Source organism: Mesoplodon densirostris, chromosome 17 (assembly GCF_025265405.1).
Source record: "Mesoplodon densirostris isolate mMesDen1 chromosome 17, mMesDen1 primary haplotype, whole genome shotgun sequence".
NCBI lineage: Eukaryota > Metazoa > Chordata > Mammalia > Artiodactyla > Ziphiidae > Mesoplodon > Mesoplodon densirostris.
In genome coordinates, this window is record NC_082677.1 from 7000149 (window position 1) to 7019844 (window position 19696).

Genomic DNA, 19696 nt, shown 5'->3' on the forward strand with positions numbered 1-19696 from the left:
TACCTAATTCTTCCCATAGTCTAAATATAGAGTCCACCCCACACTCCAGAAACAGAATTCTGGAAGAGAATATGACTCCAGAGTGTTTAGAAATGAGTATAATCTCAACCTGCCAATCATACTCAGCAATAACCTACTCTACCATATGAAGAATGACCTTAAAAGTTCTTTCTTAAAATTCCATACTTGCTGAGGATTCCTAAGTAACTACTACTAATCCCAATCTCTCTTAAACTCTGGTTCTCATTTCCAATTCCTATTCAACAGCTTCCTCGAGATATTTAATTACCTGCACCAATTCTCTCATTCTCTTATCTCATTAATCACCAAATCCAGTCCATTCTACCTCAGTAATGGCTCTCATACCCATTTTACAAGACTGTAAGCTCAGGAAGGCAGGGACTGTGTCTGTTTCTGCATCCCACCATATCCCCACCATAGTACTGGCACCCAGCATAGTATTTGGTATACAATAGGTGCCAGCATCCTAGGTTAAGCTTTCCAGAATGTCTGGATTATTTTTCTGATGGTTTCTTGAGGCCAAGGTCTGTGCTGGGTTTTCTTTTATTACCTTTATACTTTCCACACGGCCAAAAATAAAGTTGAGTATATGATGAATGCTCATAAAATATACGTTGGATAGGGCAATAATAGTGTTTTTCTTCCTAAGACTTTAAAACAATTTTACAAAACAATCTCATCATGATGTACATTTTACAGAGGTGAAAAGTGAGGCACAGAGAAGTGAAATTAACTTGGAGGACCACTCAATTAGTGGTGGAACTGATACAAAAGCTTGCTCTCCTACCTCCCAATCCCGGGAAAATTTCCCAGAGCCTGGGTGAGATACCAGTAAGGATGAGATGGCAGTTTACTATCTATCGGTACTTGACCTTGACCTTAACTGATCTTTTTCCAGTGCAAACTGGGATTTAATATGCAAGCAGTTACTTAATCTATTAGGGTACCCAAAGAAAACATAAAGCAACAATTTTAATACCAAGTCAACAAGAATTTCCTCCTTGCTGGAATGCTACAGAATAGCACAAATTTGATAAAAATCAATCATCCTATCTATCTGTATACAGAAACACTCTATGCCATTTCCCTTGGCTCCAGATGAAATAACGTTAGAGAGCCTATCAGAGTTCTCTTTTTCAACCTGTATGGAATAAGCCAAATGATTATTTTCAGGCTTGTGTATCCTGTTGCTACTGCCTTATCTCCCAAAAGATGTAACTTTAAAAGACCTAACACATTTATTTTTTAAGTTGAATAAAGAATACTTTATTGAATATAATCTATGTCAAATACTGTTCCAATACAGAAAATCTTAGTTTCATGGCCTCAGGTCTCACCAGGAGAGATCATTTTTAAATGGCCTCATTAAAGAGAATGTGGTTAATAAACTTACATGGAAAATATTATAAAATAATTTAATTAATACAAGATACCTTTTAACTTAGGACACTAAGAATGATCTGGAGGCTTCATCTCTTTGGAGTTTAATTCTCATACTGCCAGAACCTCCCATTATAATCCTACTTTTGTAGCTCAATTTCCTCATACTTAAGGCAATAAATCTAATTCACTTTAAAAGGTTGTTCTGATATATCCAAGCAGCTGCTGGTAAACAGGATCATGATTAAACCCAGAGGACACATGACATATAAGGTATAACTTCGAACAACGTGGCAAACCACCACGGAAAACCACCAGTGGTAATGGACACTACCTCACTGTGCCGTAACAGGGAGAGAGGAGAAGTTTTGTGTTAAAGTCCATGAGGTGAAAAGGCAGACCCACAAGCAGGGCTACCAAATTAGTGGCTAACAATAAACCCAACAGATGCGTCCCGGAAACATTTTGTACAAAACAAGGTAAATTACACTTTCCGACTGGCCTACGCTGCAATTTCAGGGTGGTATTCTCAAAGAGAAATGTTTTTAATTACATTATTTATTTCATCAAGCATTTTCAGCTTCTTTATTCTCCTACCACCTCTAGTGAGAATTTAATCAAGTGGTTAACAGAACTATATATTATATATTAGGATATATAGATAAATATCAAAATAGACCCATAGATACCACCAAGTATGTGTAGCCAAGTAACATGGCAGAGTGGGTATAAATAAGACTCCTGAAGTTGAGGAGATCTGGGTTCAAATCCTGGCTCTGCCACCTTCTTGTTCAGATGACTTTGGGAAAATAACAAACTTTGTAAGCTTCAATTTCCTCAGCTTCATACGATTTATTCATAACAATAGATCAGCAATAGTAATATGGGTACACAATACAAGTAGCTACTTCAGAGGATCACTGTAGGTTTAAATAAGATAGTGCTTGTAAAACATAAATTGACAGATAACTAGTTATCACGCTCTTCCTAAAAATGATTGCCCACTTCATGAGACTTGGACATTTAAAAATCCATATTCTCTCTGCCAGAGTTATTCAAAATGATTCAGAAAACTAAGGATTTATATAGAATGTACAGGAAGGAAAAAAATTCCTTAAGGAATTTTACAAATGAGGCTATGTCATTTTTTAAATTCTGTTAGTCTCTTACTATTTATCTGAAAGAATGCTGTAGTCTTTTATTTCAGAGTTGATGATTCACTTATTACATGCCAGTTACTGTCCTAAACATTAAATTTTCTTAATTAATTCCATGAGGTAGACATCCCCATTTTACAGACAGTGAAGCTAATGTTTAGAGGTTAAATAACTTGCACAAGGTCATAAAGCAAAGAGGTGTCAGAAGTAGAATTCAAACTCAGATCTCGTGGGCTCCAGTCAATTGTCTTCCCATTACACCAAGAATACCTAAGGACTATATCCACTTTTCACTATCTCTAGGTGGAAATTTTATTACTTTTGTTTTATACGACCTGTAGAAGAAACAAAATTATAAAAGGAAAAAATTATACAATTTTAACCTCCCATAACTTTTAACCCTAAACTTACAATCTTAATATTTGCTTATTCTATCAGCTCATGCACACATTCTGTGCTACAAACCTGTGTAAAGTTTACTTCATTAACATCTGCCTTACATAGGTATCACTATGATGTTATTACTTGGTGAAGGATCTGTGGATTTGCTTATGTAAAGATTTTATTCTTAAAGTTTAAAACTGCTAATCCCATGATACTACTCAAGGTATTAAACAGAATTCCTTCACTGGTAGAACCCTGTGGAGTTGTTGGGTGTTTTTCGATTGTTGTTGATATATGTGGAAATGGGAATCTTTTTTCCCCAGGCAATATACAGTCTTAGATTTGCTTTTATTAAGGATTTCTGACCCACAGAGAAAAAAAAATACACACAATGGTTACACACAAGGGAAACTTTTTTTAAAATTTAGTGTGGAGGAAGGAGGTTTGGAGAAACATATTCTGGTCCATTCATCTTCCACTTTCATTGAGAATAACGATTAAAACACAAGTATAAAAATAAGTCAGATCTGTGCTATGGGCAGTTAAAGGAGGCCAAAGAAAAAGAAATAATTGCACTGGTGTTTCTCTAATGAGGAGAAGTTTTCAGGAAAGTGTTCATCAATGGGAAAATGCCAGCCACACTTTCTATTCAGTCTGAGCCACAGATATTAGATATTAGAGTTATTATCTGTGGCCACTGCCTTCTGAAATACATCATGGTGCTCTAGCAATTACGAACAGGTACTTCCTATGCTGAAAGTTATTCCCAGGACCAGATGGCTTCACTGGCAAATTCTACCAAACATTGAAAAAAGAATTAATGCCAATCCTTCTTAAACTCTTCCAAAAAACTGAGGAAGAGGGAACACTTCCAAACTCATTTTATGAAGCCAGCATTACTCTGATACCAAAGCCAGATAAGGACACGATGAGAAAAGAAAACTATAGACCAATATCCTCAATGAATACAGAGGCAAAAATTCTCAACAGAATATTAGCAAACCAAATTCAAATATAACATGACCAAGTGGGATTTGTCCTTGGGATGCCAGGGTGGTTCAACATATACAAATCAATAAATATGATACACCACATCAACAGAATAAAAGATAAAAATCATACTATCATCTCGATAGATGAAGAAAAGCATTTGACAAAATACGACATCCTTTCATGATAAAAACCCTCAACAAATTGAAGGAACATACGTCAGCGTGATAAAGGCCATATGCAATAACAGCTAACATTATACTCAACACTGAAAAATTGCAAGTTTCTCTTCTTGAACAGCAACAAGATAAGAATGCCCACACTCTCATCACTCTTATTCAGCATAATACTGGAAGTCCTAGCTAGAGTAATTAGGCAAAACAAAGAAATAAAAGGCATCCAAATTGGAAAGGAATAAGTCTTTTAAAGCAAAAAAGCTCTGATGCTGACATTATGAAATCTAAAAGAACTCGCTTAACTGATAAATTTATCAGTTAAACTAAAATTTAGGACTAGCAGTAGATTTCTATTGTTTTGATTACAGTAGTAAAACATTCCAAAAGCAAGATAGATGACAAATGATATACTTCTGTTCTTTATCAAATACAAACCCTGTAAACACACATGTGTGAAAATTATAAATATGTATTAAATTTACATGCTCCCCCAAACAGTTTTTCATACTTTGTTCAAATAAAGCTTTACTCTCTTCACTCTGAATATCAATTAACTATAGAAGTACCTAAAGAGAATATGAAGTCCCATTTACCTGTGTTCTGCAGGTACAGGGGGCGGCCAAACAGCAGGATCTCTAAATGGTTCATCTTGACAGGACACAGGGAAATCTGGGGGCTTGTCGATTTTAAAACTTTCCAAAGTGCTGACAATACTTTTAACTTGTTCATATTCTTCCAATAATTCCTGCCGAACCTTAAAAAAAATAGCCTTTATGCTACAAAATATTTATATAAATTGCAAATAACAAATTGCTATAGAATTCTAGTTTTCTTACTGTCATTCAAAGTATGCAAAATGAGTAATTAAAACATAGTTTAAAAAGACAACTATTTAAAGTTACATAGGAGGCCAGGAATTGGTCTGAAGACATACGTTTAATATATATCTTTTCTTAGTGCAAGTCGTTATATATCTTTCATGAAGAAATTCTTTCTACCAAAGAATGTGATGACCATTAAGACAATTTAAAACAAGCAACTAAGTTAGTAAGAAGTTAACCATTCCCAGAAATCCATAATGTTATGTTAAATACTTTTAATATATTTGTAAATAGCTTCCTCAAAAATTCTCAGCCAAATGCTGATAGGAAATCAGCATTTCCTACCCCCAATATCACAAAATACGAAATGCCTGTCGTGAGCATCTGAAAGCCTGAAGTGGTGTAATATTGATACTAAGAATTACCCATTTCCAATTTAAATTCTGCCTCACCAAAGTCTGAGTTCTTTTCCCCTTGTTTAAAATCTTTCAAGTCCTGGCTAAAGTTTATTTTGAGCCCAAAGGCAAGATTTTTCCCACACTTAAAAAACTTCATTGAGCACCAACTATGTGGAAATTCTCATGTTTTCAAACTTTGAGCCCAAACTAATTTTCAAAGACAAGCAGATAATAGATTGAAAATTACATTTATAAATTAATTTTAACAATTTTAATTTTCTTAACCAGAAAGCACACTTTCCTATAAAGCAGAGCATAAGAAACTTTCCCTTAACTTTATCTCAAATAATATATAGAAAGGAACATATAAAGGAGTCACAGAACCAAAGAAAAATCTAAATTCAACTAATATATGCAATTATATGCTACACTTAGAGAAATGAAATTTCAGAACCTAGTGGAAAGAAACACAGTAGAAGTACCAGAACAGAAATGGTCACTATTTAACACAATTAAGAACAGGTCAAAAATATTTCCATGCTAGATTAATAAACAACTCTTGCCTGGGGCTAGGATGCAGGATAGAACACAACTAAAAATTTCAACTTGAGTTAAAGCGAGTGTATTGTTCTCACTCAACATAATTTGGTTAACACTTAAGTTGGAAAATAAGCCAAATTTACCCTGAAAACTTAGTAAAACATCAATTTCTGACCAGTGGAAAACTTAAAAGAAACACTTGAAAGGCATTAGCACATAAATGAAACTTCAAAGAAATGCCTGACTTTGTACTTTTAATTTTAAAAGGATTTTAAGTTTTAAGAGTAAGTGGGGAAATTCTAATTCAAGTTTTTATTAACTGTAATATTATATAACCAAGTTGTATAGTCAAGAGACACAGCAAATATATTAGTGTTTTTTATTAGATTACTGACTCCTTTGTATTTATAAGGAGTCTTTCAAAAGAAGAGGAAATCTTCTTAAAGGAAAAGTTTTATGAAATGAGTCAAAATTACATGTAAAATGAAAGGGGAAAGGGCAAGTAGAAATACCTTATTTCAAAAATTTGTAATCACACACAATTAGTCAACTGATCAGGAAAAAGAATTAAAAGTAGATTCAATTTGAATTAAATACCTTCAAAATATGTCTCATAAAATATATTATCAAAAGTATATAAAATATTAACTGGGAAAGAAAATTATTCAGAGCACATTTTCAATATATTTCAGTATTCAGACAAATAAGAGCTATTTACAAAAATCTCAAGCTAATTTTCTAACTCTTATCTTTCAAGTGTAACAGACCACTGCCCTCATTCACTGAATACTTGAACGTGATCTTACCTGCTGCCATTTGCCTTTGACAGCTGGGTCTCTGACTGACTGGCAATGTCTCTGAATCTGCTGTATCACCCCCTGGTAATATACCATTGATGAGTCATAATTTCCAAGAAGTGCATATTCTCTTCCTTTCTTTGCATTGTCACAAATCTCAGCCAAATTCATCTTTCAGAGACCTAAACATAAAATATGACTTTTTATTAAGTTTTCAGTACTGACTTTAAAGCATTTCTTATTATGATTTAAAAGATCTGCTTAAAACTACTTTGAAAGTCAAAATGGTTCTCTCACTCTTTGAGGTTATCTGAACGCATCTTATAATAGTGAACAAAATTCCCAATTTTGGAAATACAAAGGAGATCACAAATGAACACACAAAGAGATAGTAAGGAGACAAATTACACAGCTCTGAACTATCGATTTATGTTACAGGTACAAAAATTAGACACTAGTTCTCCTTGCTCATTAATAATTACTACAAGCTGCAATAATAGTAAAGATGAACTTGTTTTATTTTAGTCCACTTATTCTTGACAATGTAAAAATAAATATATGAATATCTCACATTTTCCAATGACATCAATTAAAACTGCAGAAACTATTTCTCACTAAAACTATTTGGCCCCAAGAACAAAAAGTTAAGGAACTTTTGGACTTAAAGAACACATTTTAAAAGAACAGCCTATAGTTGTCCATGCATCGTTTGTATACATTTAATTGTTCCATACAATTTAAATCTAAGCAAAAACCTGTGAATTAAACTACCTGAGCTCTTTTTGCTCCTCATGTTGTAATCTTCTATGACCTTGTCATTTGTAGCTTTTTGTCTGTGCAAATAACTATCAATAATCTTTCCCCTTCTATAAGATGCTAGGAAAAAATATCATCTGAACCTCTGGTTTCCGCCAAAGCCCTCCAGCCCAGTAATTCTGGCTTTTCTTCCAGGCTTCTCTAAAGTCTCCCAAGATCATCCAAGGCTTCTAAGCAAAGTTGCTTTCCACCAAAAACTACAAAGAGTAGGAAGTCCAGAGATACAGGAGAATGACATCTTGGGAAAGAGTCCAAATTGACCTACTCTTATTTCCTGGAACAGTAAACCAATGAATACACTTGGTAGAGAAAAATCAAAATATTTCTCCATGCCTTCCTGAGAGAATTAAATTTTGATGTGGGTAGCTTGGCCCTTCCTCTCTACTTCTTATCTATTCTTAAGGGGCTCAAAAACTCTTCCTCAAAACTAACTGTCTCTAGTTCTAGTCATTTCAGCTGACTCCAGTACATTTTTGAGAATAAAATTGTTGCCTTTATGTGCTTTGGCATATTATTTGCCCCTTCTCCAGGCATAGGTTCCTTGAAGGCGGCATCTATGTTACTTGAGAATCACACTGCAGCAAATAGTACACTACTGTTTCACAGTAAGAAATGTCAACATTCAGTAGATCTACCCACAGAAAATAGGACAACCACGGAAAGCTTCCTCTTCAAATTAGAACAATTCTTCAAATTAGTCACTGTGAGACAAAAGCATTAATTCTGCTAATATGTACAGGCACACAAATATGCAGACTGAAAATATCTCGATGGAAAGCAGGGGTCAGCAAACTTTTTCTGTGAAGGGCCAGAGAGTAAATATTTTTAGTTTTGAGGGGCAATGGGCAAAATTGAGGATATTATGTAAGTACCTATATAATGAGACAAAAATGTCCACAATTTTTATCGACAAAATTCAAAGTATTATAGTAGTAATAGTTGAGTACAACGTTTTGCAAAACAGGTCTACTAATAAGAATGGAACTCTTTTGCGGGGGGATAGTTCATGTAGTTCAGATTCAAAGTTACTGTTCCCTATCATCAAAATCAATTGCAAATGTTCATATGTTAATGATGTTCTTTAATAATACTTATGCATTTCATGTTTAAAAGTGTCTTTTTACCCAGATAGGTACTGTCACATAATGATATCAAATCACAAGCATATGATTTCATCCAGCATATTCACTGTTTGGAAAGCATTTAAAGATTTTATTCTTCTCTTGATATGTCTTTTAGCATGTCATTACATTGCATGTTAATCACTTGCAATTGAAGGGTAAGTGGAAGTATCTCAATTACACAGTTAAATGGATTTCATAATATGGAAATTTCCTTTGCACTTGCATCAAAGTAGTTTGAGCTCAAAAAAATATACTGAAAATCTGGGTGGGAATGGAGATCTCACTTCTTTTGCTTTAACTTTTGACAGCAAGGAAAGCTATATAAAATAGCTTGGTATTACTTGCGATTCAAACATTAGTTGGCACTGAAATAACTTTTAGTTTTGCATATAAGCACTGTTTGGCCCTGTAATTTTCCATTGATTCATAAAGAAACATTATCAAGTCTGCAGCCAAACTGATTTCCAAAGCCATTCAGTGTTCAGTAATAGTGGGTGAGAGCAGTTCCTCTCATTCAGAAAAATTTCAAATCAGCCCTTAGCTCAAATGATGACAATAGAACTTTACCACTACAAGCCACCAAACTGCTGTGTGGCAGGGGCAAGTCTATTTCTGACAAAAATTCATGGAACTGACAATGGCTAAGTCCTCAAGAGCAACACTCGAGCCTTAAGACACTAATGGTTCCTTACTACATGATAGATTCAAATATTCTTTGCAAATCACCTGCTGATTAAAAAAAAAAAAAGTGAAGGGCTTCCCTGGTGGCACAGTGGTTAAGAATCTGCCTGCCAATGCAGGGGACACGGGTTCGAGCCCTGGTCCGGGAAGATCCCACATGGCACAGAGCAACTAAGCCTGTGCACCACAACTACTGAGCCTGTGCTCTAGAGCCCGTGAGCCACAAGTACTGAGCCAGCGTGCTGCAACTACTGAAGCCCGTGCACCTACAGCCCGTGCTCCGCAACAAGAGAAGCCACCGCAATGAGAAGCCCATGCGCCGCAACGAAGAGTAGCCCCTGCTCACCGCAACTAGAGATAGCCTGTGTGCAGCAACGAAGACCCAACACAGCCAAAAATAAATAAAATAAAAAATAAATAAATTAAAAAAAAACAGTGAAGAGCCCAAAACTTTAACCATGCTACACTTTCACAGCTTTGTAAATTTGTTCACCTAAGCCTTTTTCTGTTCTACACATATTTTTTGCCACCCCAAGTTTCAACACATCTTAACAGATTCCACTTCAGGTTATACAGAATTCGTGTTTTCTCAACTTTTTATAAGTATTCCTGTCTGTAGCTATTCCACAAACACTATTCATTAAATGTAATTTTTCAGTAACTTCAAACTCAGCATTGACTTCTCAAATAAACACTTAAGCTGTTTTGGTAACATCTGTCAATTCATCAAGAGCCAAGGAAAACCAATCAAAATCATTTGCCTTGTTTTTTTTAATTGATTATTGATGTCCTCAACTCTTCTAGCAACTGTTCTCACCAGAAGGCTAATAGTCATAAGCAAGTTTGTTTTCTCCAGACACATTTCTTTGGCTGCTACAGTCAAAGAAGATTTACTTAAATTACCATTGGTAAATGACTTCCTTGTTTGGCCAACAAATGAGACACTCAGAAACTTACTCTGGGGTGCAGCCTGATTTTCGTTTTTTAATTTTGTGAAGAAATTCTGCTTAAAAAGATATTCCTTTTTAAGTTTTCTAACCACTGCTTTCCTATGGGTTGGGAATACCATGACGAGGGATTAGTCTGGTAATGTCAGTGTAAATTGTATGTCTTTAGCACAGCTATAGTGTCATTGCATAATAATCACAATGCTTTGTCATTTAGTTCGATATTCTACACTCCACTGTGCTTTAAAAGTATAAATATGTCAAGTCCATTTTTCTCATCTTTTCTTGTTTTGACATGATGGGAATCCGTTGACAATAAATGAAGTAAAATGTCACAGTACAGTGGTGTGCAGGGCACGTGAAACACTGTGATCATAGTGCACACCAAGCAGCAGTGCAAAGCAATGAGAACATCACACAGTCTCTACTCCAAGTACTGAACTCTGCACAAAAGTAGCCATAAACAATATGTAAACAAATGAGTGTGGTTGTGTTCCAATAAAACTTTATTTACAGACACTGATATCTGAATTTCATTTATTTTCATGTCACAGAACACTATTCTTCTTTTGACTTAACCATTAAAAAAAATGAAAATAACATTCTTAGTTCATGGGCCATATAAAAATAAGGAACAGACTGAATCTGGCCCCCAGACTATAGTTTGCCAACTCCTGCTTTCAGCCTGTCCTAAGAATCTAGGAAAATTAACACATATTAACCCAAAAGAAGTAGAAGGAAGAACATAATAATGTTAAGAGCAAAAATCAATAAAATAGAACAGAAAAAAAGAAATTTCTATGTAGCCAAAAGCTGGTTCTTTGGAAAGATCATTAAAAATGATTAAACCTCTAGTATTACTGACCAAGAAAGGGAGAGAGAAAACACAAATTACCAAAATCAGAAATGGAGGGGTTATCACTACAAACTTTAGAGCTATTAAGAGGGCTTAATGAAATGGACAAATTCTATGAGAGTCACAACATACCAAAGCTATTTCTCAAGAAGAAACAGAGTAATTAATCTGAATAGCCCTCTGTCAATCAATGAAATTCAATTTGTAATTTAAAATCTTTCCACCAAAAAAAACCCCAAAAAACAAAACAAACAAACAAAAAAAACCCAAACACTCCAAATCCAAAAGGTTTCACAAGTGAATTCTCTCAAGTACTCAGGGAAAAAATAAGCCAATTCCAAACAAACTCTTTCAGAAAAAGGAAGAGGTGGAAAAACCTCCAACTCATATTTTAAGGCCAGCTTTACCCTGATACCAAAACCAGACATTATAAGAAATTTACCTACCAGTATCCCTCAGGAACACGGATACAAAAATATTGAAATTTTAGCTAATCAAATCCAGTATATAAAAAGGATAACACATTATGACCAAGTGGGGTTTATACCAAAAATTCAAGGTGGTTTCTATTAAAAAACCAATCAGTATAATTTTTTTTTTTTTTTTTTGCGGTACGCAGGCCTCTCGCTGTTGTGGCCTCTCCCGTTACGGAGCACAGGCTCCAGACGCGCAGGCTCAGCGGCCATGGCTCACGGGCCCAGCCGCTCCGCGGCACGTGGGATCTTCCCGGACCGGGGCACGAACCCGTGTCCCCTGCATCGGCAGGCGGACTCTCAACCACTGCGCCACCAGGGAAGCCCTGCCTGTTTTTTTTAAAATAAGCTTTATTGAGGTATAGTTTTTATGCAATGAAATTCACTAATTTTAAGAGTACAATTTGATTTCTTTTGAAAAATGCATACAACTGCATACATTCTTCTGTTCACTAAAGATTTGTCTCTTCTGGAATGTGACGTAAATAGAATGATACAGTATATATTCTGGTGTCTGATTTCTTTCATTTAGAATCATACTTTTGGGATTCAACCATGCTGTTTATATATCAGTAATTTAATGCTTTTATTGCTGAGTAGTATCTCATTATAGGGATATATCAAATTTGTTTATTCATTCACCAGTTCTCCATATGGCACTTCACAGAAATAAACACAAAAGTACAGGATACATCCTTGACCAAGGCTTCACAGTATTTCCACTGAGGTTACAACCAAAATTTCAAGGTACAAGAAATACAATCCATCATGAGGGTGAGTCAAATGCTACAACATATAGCTGAATCTGTGCTACTATCAAAAGCACTTGATAATGTAATAGTTACTATAAAATAAGTACATCTAAAAACATAGGGTCATTTAAAAATGAATAGGCACATGTGAAAAAGAATCGAAAAGAACTTCTAGCATTCACAGAGCTATAGAGACTGCCCGGAATGCAGCATATAGAGATAGAATAAGTAAGCAAAGATAAGAAATGCAGAGAGCAGAAAGATACGATCCATCATATGTCTAATATGAATTTTAGAAGGCAAAAAGGAGAGAGCAGTATCCAATATATAATGGCTAAAAGATTTCCGAAATCTATAGAGGACAGTAACTCTCTGTTTCAAAATAAATAAAAATAAATCCACATCTAGAGACCGTGTAGTAAAACTGAGGAACCTAAAAGCAATAGGGAGAAATGATATATTATCAACAAAGGAAAAATAATATATTGACAGCTAACTTTTCAAAAAGAACGCTGGAAGCTTGGAGGTAGCAGAAAAGTATGTTGCATGTGCTGGAGGTGGGAGCCGCCAACCTAGAATCGCACACCAAGCTAAACTCTTCAAGCGTGCAGGCAACAGAAAAAGTTCAGACAGAAAAACCCGGGTAGGGATCCAGGCACCACAAATTTTCAGTGTGACCTCAGGCAAATCATGTAATTTCTCACTTCTACATCTATAAAAGAGGGAGAATAATATTTCTCACCATAAGGTGATTGTAAAAATTAAGTGTGATAATACATTAGCATCATTCCTAGCGTATGATGACATTGAATCAACGTAAACTATTTTACTCCACACTCAACATTAAAACAGAGGTTTGGAGCAGCTAATGTTTCCTCAAAAATAACAGTAAATCAACGGATCCAGTTTTCATTATAAATTCCTAGAAGCTATACCACAACTTTAATAACTTTTAACCATAATCTTGAAATATAAGAGGGTTTTTAAAAGTCTCCTTTAGTTTAGGTTAGAAGAGTTTCTAGGACTTTTAAACGGTCAGGTTACATGTAAAGGAGGCATGAAATATTTTAGCAATGTCGCACACTTGACAACACTTCTCTTATTGAGGTATAATTTATCATGTATTCAAAAATGAATCAGCATCTTCTTGCAACATTTACTACTGAACTGATCCAGTCGTGCTGCCCTACACAGAACGATCCAAGTAATATCTTCAAGGAGAGTTCTATTCTCAGAATGAAAAGAAGAGCTCAGTTCAAGTTCATGCTCAGACCAAGAAGAAAAAAATATTGCTTCACTTGGTTCTAGATAACTATGACTTGTCTCTTTCATGACTCAGATCTAAACATAACAAATAAACCCCTGGTTCCAAGCTCTCTCTCCAGCTGCATCTCCAACCACACCCTTCCCCCCGCCATCCTGCACAAAACACACGCACACGCGTGCATGCACACGCATGCACACACAGCTTTCTCCCCCAACATACTTGGATTTTTTTTTTTTTTTTTGCGGTACGCGGGCCTCTCACTGTTGTGGCCTCTCCCGTTGCAGAGCACAGGTTCCGGACGTGCAGACTCAACGGCCACGGCTCACGGGCCCAGCCGCTCCGCGGCACGTGGGAATCTTCCCGGACGGGGCCACGAACCCGTGTTCCCTGCATTGGCAGGCGGACTCTCAACCACTGCGCCACCAGGGAAGCCCAGACATTGTTACTATTAACGGTCGACATAAAATAACATTTTATAGCACTTAAGGAAGCTTCATTTAAAAGAATAATTGATGAATCTTTTTATATAGATCAAATTATCATTTTGTAATGTAACTACTACCTGATCTACCTGCTTAATATGGTCAAGGAAAGTCACAGAACATGGCCTTTTGTCAAAGAGAACTGACAATCCTGCCATGTTGTTGGTGAGGAAGGTGGGGAAGGGGAAGAGAAAGGCATTCGGTTGTGGAGCACTTCAGGTTTACCTCCGTTAAACTGTCCAATCTTCCCAAAAATCTTATAGATAGCGTGAACATCTTTTTTGAGTGGGCGCAGGTCTGGAAACATGTGCATGATCACCTGGAAAATAAGCTGTAGTTCCAGAAGTGGACAACAGATCCATCTGACCCCTCCCACTGCACCACACTCAGGAAATGATCCTTGGAGAAATGTTCTCTGTAAAAGAATATCACTGTACATGTTGAGAAAATAAAGTATGGATCCAAAAGATCTGTAAGGGCCTTTCTCGTTTTAGTGTGATATTTACACAAATAGACAGCAATGATCAGTTTAAATGAATAAATCTAAAGTTATTGAGGAATGGTCCAATCCTAAGTCCTTGGCCTGAATTCTCTTCTCTTCAGGAACACAGTAGGATATTGGTTTCCTCAATATTTTAAGCTTCCCCTTAGTAAACCAATCAAATTTTAAGGAAAAAAAAAATGACACCGCCTGGTGTTTTGCTGTCATCTAATCAATGAAACAATTCTTACTTGTCCTAGCTCAGGTCCCCTTCCAGTGTGGCTATTTCAAATCTCCACTATTCTCCGTTCCAAACCCCAATCTCATCTCTCATCAATTGACCTTTACTTCTATCCACCTCTTAGGGGCCATAAGCTTTGAACTCTCACCTTTTACCACCCAACCTATAAATACGTGTATCTATTCGCATCTCTTCCTTTTTCAGAGCTTCTCCCCTCCTATCAACATGTTGTTACTAGCATGCTAGTAACTGGCATGCATGTTACTAGCATGCTGCCTAGTAACACAGCTAGAACTTAGTTGCTGCTTATGAAACGTACCAAATTCATTCTAGCCTAATTCTTCCACCCTGCTCATCCCTTCCTTTCCTACTTTCTCAGGGATCTCGATCAGCTCTCTCCTCGCTCTTCGTCGCCTACATCGTCACACATTTCCTCTTTATTGGCTCTTTCCTTAATAGCTTGTCATCAATCTTTAAAAAAAAAAAAAACACCCTACAAACCTCTTTTAGTTTGCCTCAACTCTTTTTCTTCACAGTCAAGCTTCTTTAAAAAGAAGTGTGACTGGAAATTTTATGTTAAGGAAGTACTGTTGAATTTTTTAAGTAGGTAATACTACAGTTCTATATATTTTTTAAAGAATCCTTAACTTTCAAAGATACATAATGAAATAATTACAGATAAAAAGATATGATATCTGAGTCTAGCTTTAAAATAATCCATGGGACTTCCCTGGTGGTGCAGTGGTTAAGAATCCGCCTGCCAATGCAGGGAACACTGTTCGATCCCTGGTCCGGGAAGATCCCACATGCCGCGGAGCAACTAAGCCCATGCGCCACAACTACTGAGCCCGCGAGCCACAACTACTGAGCCCGCGCGCCTAGAGCCCGTGCTCCACAACAAGAGAAGCCACCGCGATGAGAAGCCCACGCACCACAACGAAGAGTAGCCCCTGCTCACTGCAACTAGAGAAAGCCCACGTGCAGCAACGAACACTCAATGCAGCCAAAAATAAAAATTAATTAATTAAAAAAGAAAGAAATAAAATTATCCAACTGCGGGCAGAGATTACAGATGAAACAAAATTGGTCATGTGTTCATTCTCCAAGCTAGGTGATGGCTTCATGGGGCTCATTATTCTGTTTTCTTTTGTATATGTATTAATACGGAAACTCTTTTCAAGTAGCCTATGCCCAGATTCCTCTTCTTCATTTTTGCAAAGTTTAGAAATGATGTGCAGTCACCAGATCCATTGGACACATTTCAATCTTTGCCTTACTCACCCTCTCTGAGGCACCTGGATCACTCCCTCCCTGCTTCCTACTTTCCTCTCCTACCTCATTTGTTATGATGCTCTCTGTGGTTCTTCTCCTTGCTCTCTGCCTCCTGACCTCTCAGCCTCATCTGTGGGCTCCCACTTCCTTTCAAACACACCCCCCTCTCCCCAGAAACTCAACCCCCCTGTAAATGCTGCTGTTTCCCAAGAGTTCCACATCCAAACCTCTTCTTTTTTCATAGCTACACATTCCTCCTATGTGAGCTGGTCCATTCTCTCCTATAACTACTTATCTACACTTCAACCTCTACCTCTGATCTCTGTCCTGAACTCTGGATACAAATGCCTCCTTACCTGAATATCCCACAGGAACCTTGAACAAATACTCAAAAGTAAACGGATTTATCTTTGTCTTTTGCCCCAGATAAAAACCTGTTCCTCCTGATCTCAATCAGTGGTTTCACTATCCCATTAGTCATCCTAGCCAGAAAACTAAGAATCATTTGTCTTAGGATTCCAAATCTTTCTAGCCCCCAATTATCAAGTCATTATCAATTTTACCTCTTAAATACTCCTGCAATCCATCTCTTCCCATAACTCCAACTGCTTACTTTAGGCTCTTTTCATTTCCTTACTGGACTTTTTTTTTTTTCCCCCTAAAACTGGTTTTCCTACCACCACTCTCCTGGACCCATTCTCCACACTGGAGCCGGAGGTCTTTCTAAAGTACAAACCCAATAAATGGCACTACTCTATCAGAAATTCTTCAACAGTCACCCCATGTTGAGGAAAAATTCTAAACGCTTTGTCATGGTACCAAGTACTTCGAGATCTGGTCTCTCCCACTATATTGCAAGTATTCTGGGATTTAGTCATCAGAATGACCTAGGGTTCCGCAAACACAAAGCACTCCAATTTTTCCTTTGCTTTTGTTATGCCATTTGCCTAGAATGGCTTTCCTCAGCCTCTCTCCAGTAAAAGCTTAAGCAACTTTCCTAACACAAGTCAAATGTCACATCATTCTGGAGGCTTCTCCTAATCTCCCTAGACAGAGTCAGGATCTTTCTTCCAAAGGGTGTGGAGAATGGCATGAGTGGTTGAGATCATGACTGAGATGAGCTAGACCCACTTGGGTTGGAATCCCAGGTTCACACCTTATCAGCTATGACTTTGGGCAAGGTCTCTAAGGCTGTTTCCTCATCTCTAGATAACAGCAGCGACTTCACAGATAGCTGTGAGGATTAAATAAGGGGTTGCATGCAAAATATGCCAAGGAGTACCTCCCACAGAGTAAGTATTCAATACACGTCACTGTGATATTACCACATATTCCCACTCGAGGCTCAGAGCAATTTGCACCTCTCTCCCACACTACTGTGATGACATGAATGTGTGCCTACGCAGAACACAGACTATATTCTATCATCTCTTAATTCCCACCACCTGGCATGTATTGCCTGGCACATAATAGGTCCTTAACAAATCTTGAATGAATGAATAAACAAATCTTGAATGAATAAATAAGATATTTCAAATCCTTATACTGTATACCATAAGGTCTTGATTTTTTTTCTAGTGGTCTTACTAAACCTACTTTTTATCTCCTCCTATGAAACTGCTACTTTAAGTATAGTTCACAGAGGCCAACTTCATTTAATGGAAATAAAAGGAATTTTATAGTGGCCTTATGTTGTTTTCTTGTTTTAAAACATACACACACAAAATAAGCCCACAATACATCAATAATTTTCCAACATACCACTGTAAAATGCCAAATTTCTAGGATGGTATTCTACCTATTGAAAAATGTTAAAGGGTAGACAAGGCAGGTTTTCTAAATCTGTGTCAGCTTCCTTACCGCCAGGGCCTGAGCAAACTTCAGGCGCTAAGGTGTATTCCAGAGCATTAAAAAAAAGAAAGAAAGAAAGAACATGGCACTTTTCATTCTGAAAAATGGTCCTGAGAAATTCTGAAAAATGTTATAAAAAAGAAAATAATTATTACTACCCACTACCAAAAAAAAATGAAATAAAAAGACAAGTCTGTATTTCAAAAACATTAGTGATTTAAAGTTGAACTGAGGTTTCAAATAGAATCAAAATATGTGTCGGCAGTGTTCAGGCTAGTAGGCAGAGGTGGATCTTGACCCTCAATAAGTAAAATGCAAAACGCAAAACGGTAAAAATATCAGATACTACCATATAACAGCATGGTATCTTTTCTCTACTTCTACACTTAACCTTTAAACATTAATGCCCTTTGAGTAATTATTAATCAATGGGTTTAATTAATGCAAACACCTCCTAACTACTTCAGAACAAATCTGATCGAATACCTAGAAATAAAGGAGGGAATCAGGGAAAAGGAGAAACGCCTGTTAAAATATAGTTTTTCGGGTCTCCCATCAAACGTGTGCCATACATACGGTTCTGCACCGAGAGGCAGCAACCTGGGGGGGAGAGGCGCCGAAGGCCCGAGGCCCTGCAGCCTGGGCGGTCGCTCCTCCCAGAGACTATGCGGGGCGGTGGCCGGGCCGGGGTGGGGCCAGTGCTGCAACCGGGGCGGGCCAAATGGCGGGGCGGAAAGCCCGAGTCTCACCTCCACTTCCCCTTCCCAGCGCTCAGAACCCAGTTCCGCGACCACCCCAGAGCCCCCCCTCAACACAAAGAGGAAGATTGTCTCTCCCCGCTCGGCTCAAAGTTTATCGGTCTTTCCCAGCTGTCGGGGACGCCGGGCTTTGTAGTTCTCCCGTCCAGGCCGCCCCGCCAAGGCCGCGAGCCCAAGGAGCCACTGAACTACAATCCCCATCATGCCATGCGTGCCCGCGGCTCTCCCCGTCCCGCACGGCACGCACTGCCTCCCCCGCCGCGCACGGCCCCCGCCTCTCCCGCGGCGGGAGTAGGGGTGGGGCTGTCAAACCGGATACCCCACCACCGGCTCTGTAGCTGGCGCCCGTCTCCTTCGGATTCATTACCTAGGTGCCGCAGATCGACCGACCGTTTTGCTGCGGTCCAGGTGGGGTGGGGGTGGGGCATAGGCCGCCGCCGCCGCGGAGTCCGTTAGTTCGCGACGTGCGTGTAGAGGCGGCGGCGGCGGCGGCGTACGGTTGCCATGGCAGCCGTGGGCCTGTAGGGCGTGGGGCTCGAAGTCAGCTCTGGGGAGGAGCCTGGGAACCCACCCAGGTGCCGAGGCAGGGAGGCACTAGGGTGCGCCTAGGAGCGGAGGGAGACGGTGGCATTGAGGGGGACGGGGGACGAAATTGAACTCCAGTGCTGCCGATGAGCCCTGCGCGGCAGCGTCCAATCCCCGTGGCAGGACGCGTGTCCGTTCTCTCGGCGAGCGCGTCGAGCCTGCTCTATTCTGAGAGGATGCCTGTGGCGTCAGAGGAAGGAGCGGCGCCAGGCTCCTTAAAGGTCGCTGGTCCAGCCCTTCCCTCGCCGCCTATCCCGGCATCCCCGCGGGCCCTGCCTCGAGGCATGTTTGGAACCTAAGTCACCTCTTTTGGGGTTTTTCACCAGTAAAACCGAATTTGCAACCTCTCACACCTCCTTTCTGCCATTTTCTGTTTAGGATAGAAACGAATCATTTGTAAAGTGTAATGCATGCGGCCTTTAGGGTTATTCGGGAGGCTTGAGAAT

At 38.4% G+C, this 19696-nt stretch overlaps 1 protein-coding gene across 4 annotated transcripts in view; it reads right to left on the minus strand.

The window, feature by feature from the left end:
- Positions 1 to 19367, minus strand: part of KATNAL1 (katanin catalytic subunit A1 like 1) — a 65088-nt gene extending 45721 nt beyond the window's left edge. Inside the window, exons 1-3 of one of the 4 annotated variants that reach the window (XM_060080184.1) lie at positions 19033 to 19367; positions 6674 to 6846; positions 4702 to 4862 (exon numbers count right to left, since the gene is read on the minus strand). In XM_060080184.1, the coding sequence (XP_059936167.1) occupies positions 4702 to 4862; positions 6674 to 6835 (323 nt within the window). In that variant the 5' untranslated portion in view covers positions 6836 to 6846; positions 19033 to 19367. Of the gene's footprint in view, positions 1 to 4701; positions 4863 to 6673; positions 6847 to 14287; positions 14367 to 18483; positions 18558 to 18656; positions 18716 to 19032 lie in introns of those variants that run through there. The other 3 variants (XM_060080185.1, XM_060080183.1, XM_060080182.1) reach the window with 3 other exon arrangements.
- Between the last annotated feature and the right edge of the window lie 329 nt (positions 19368 to 19696).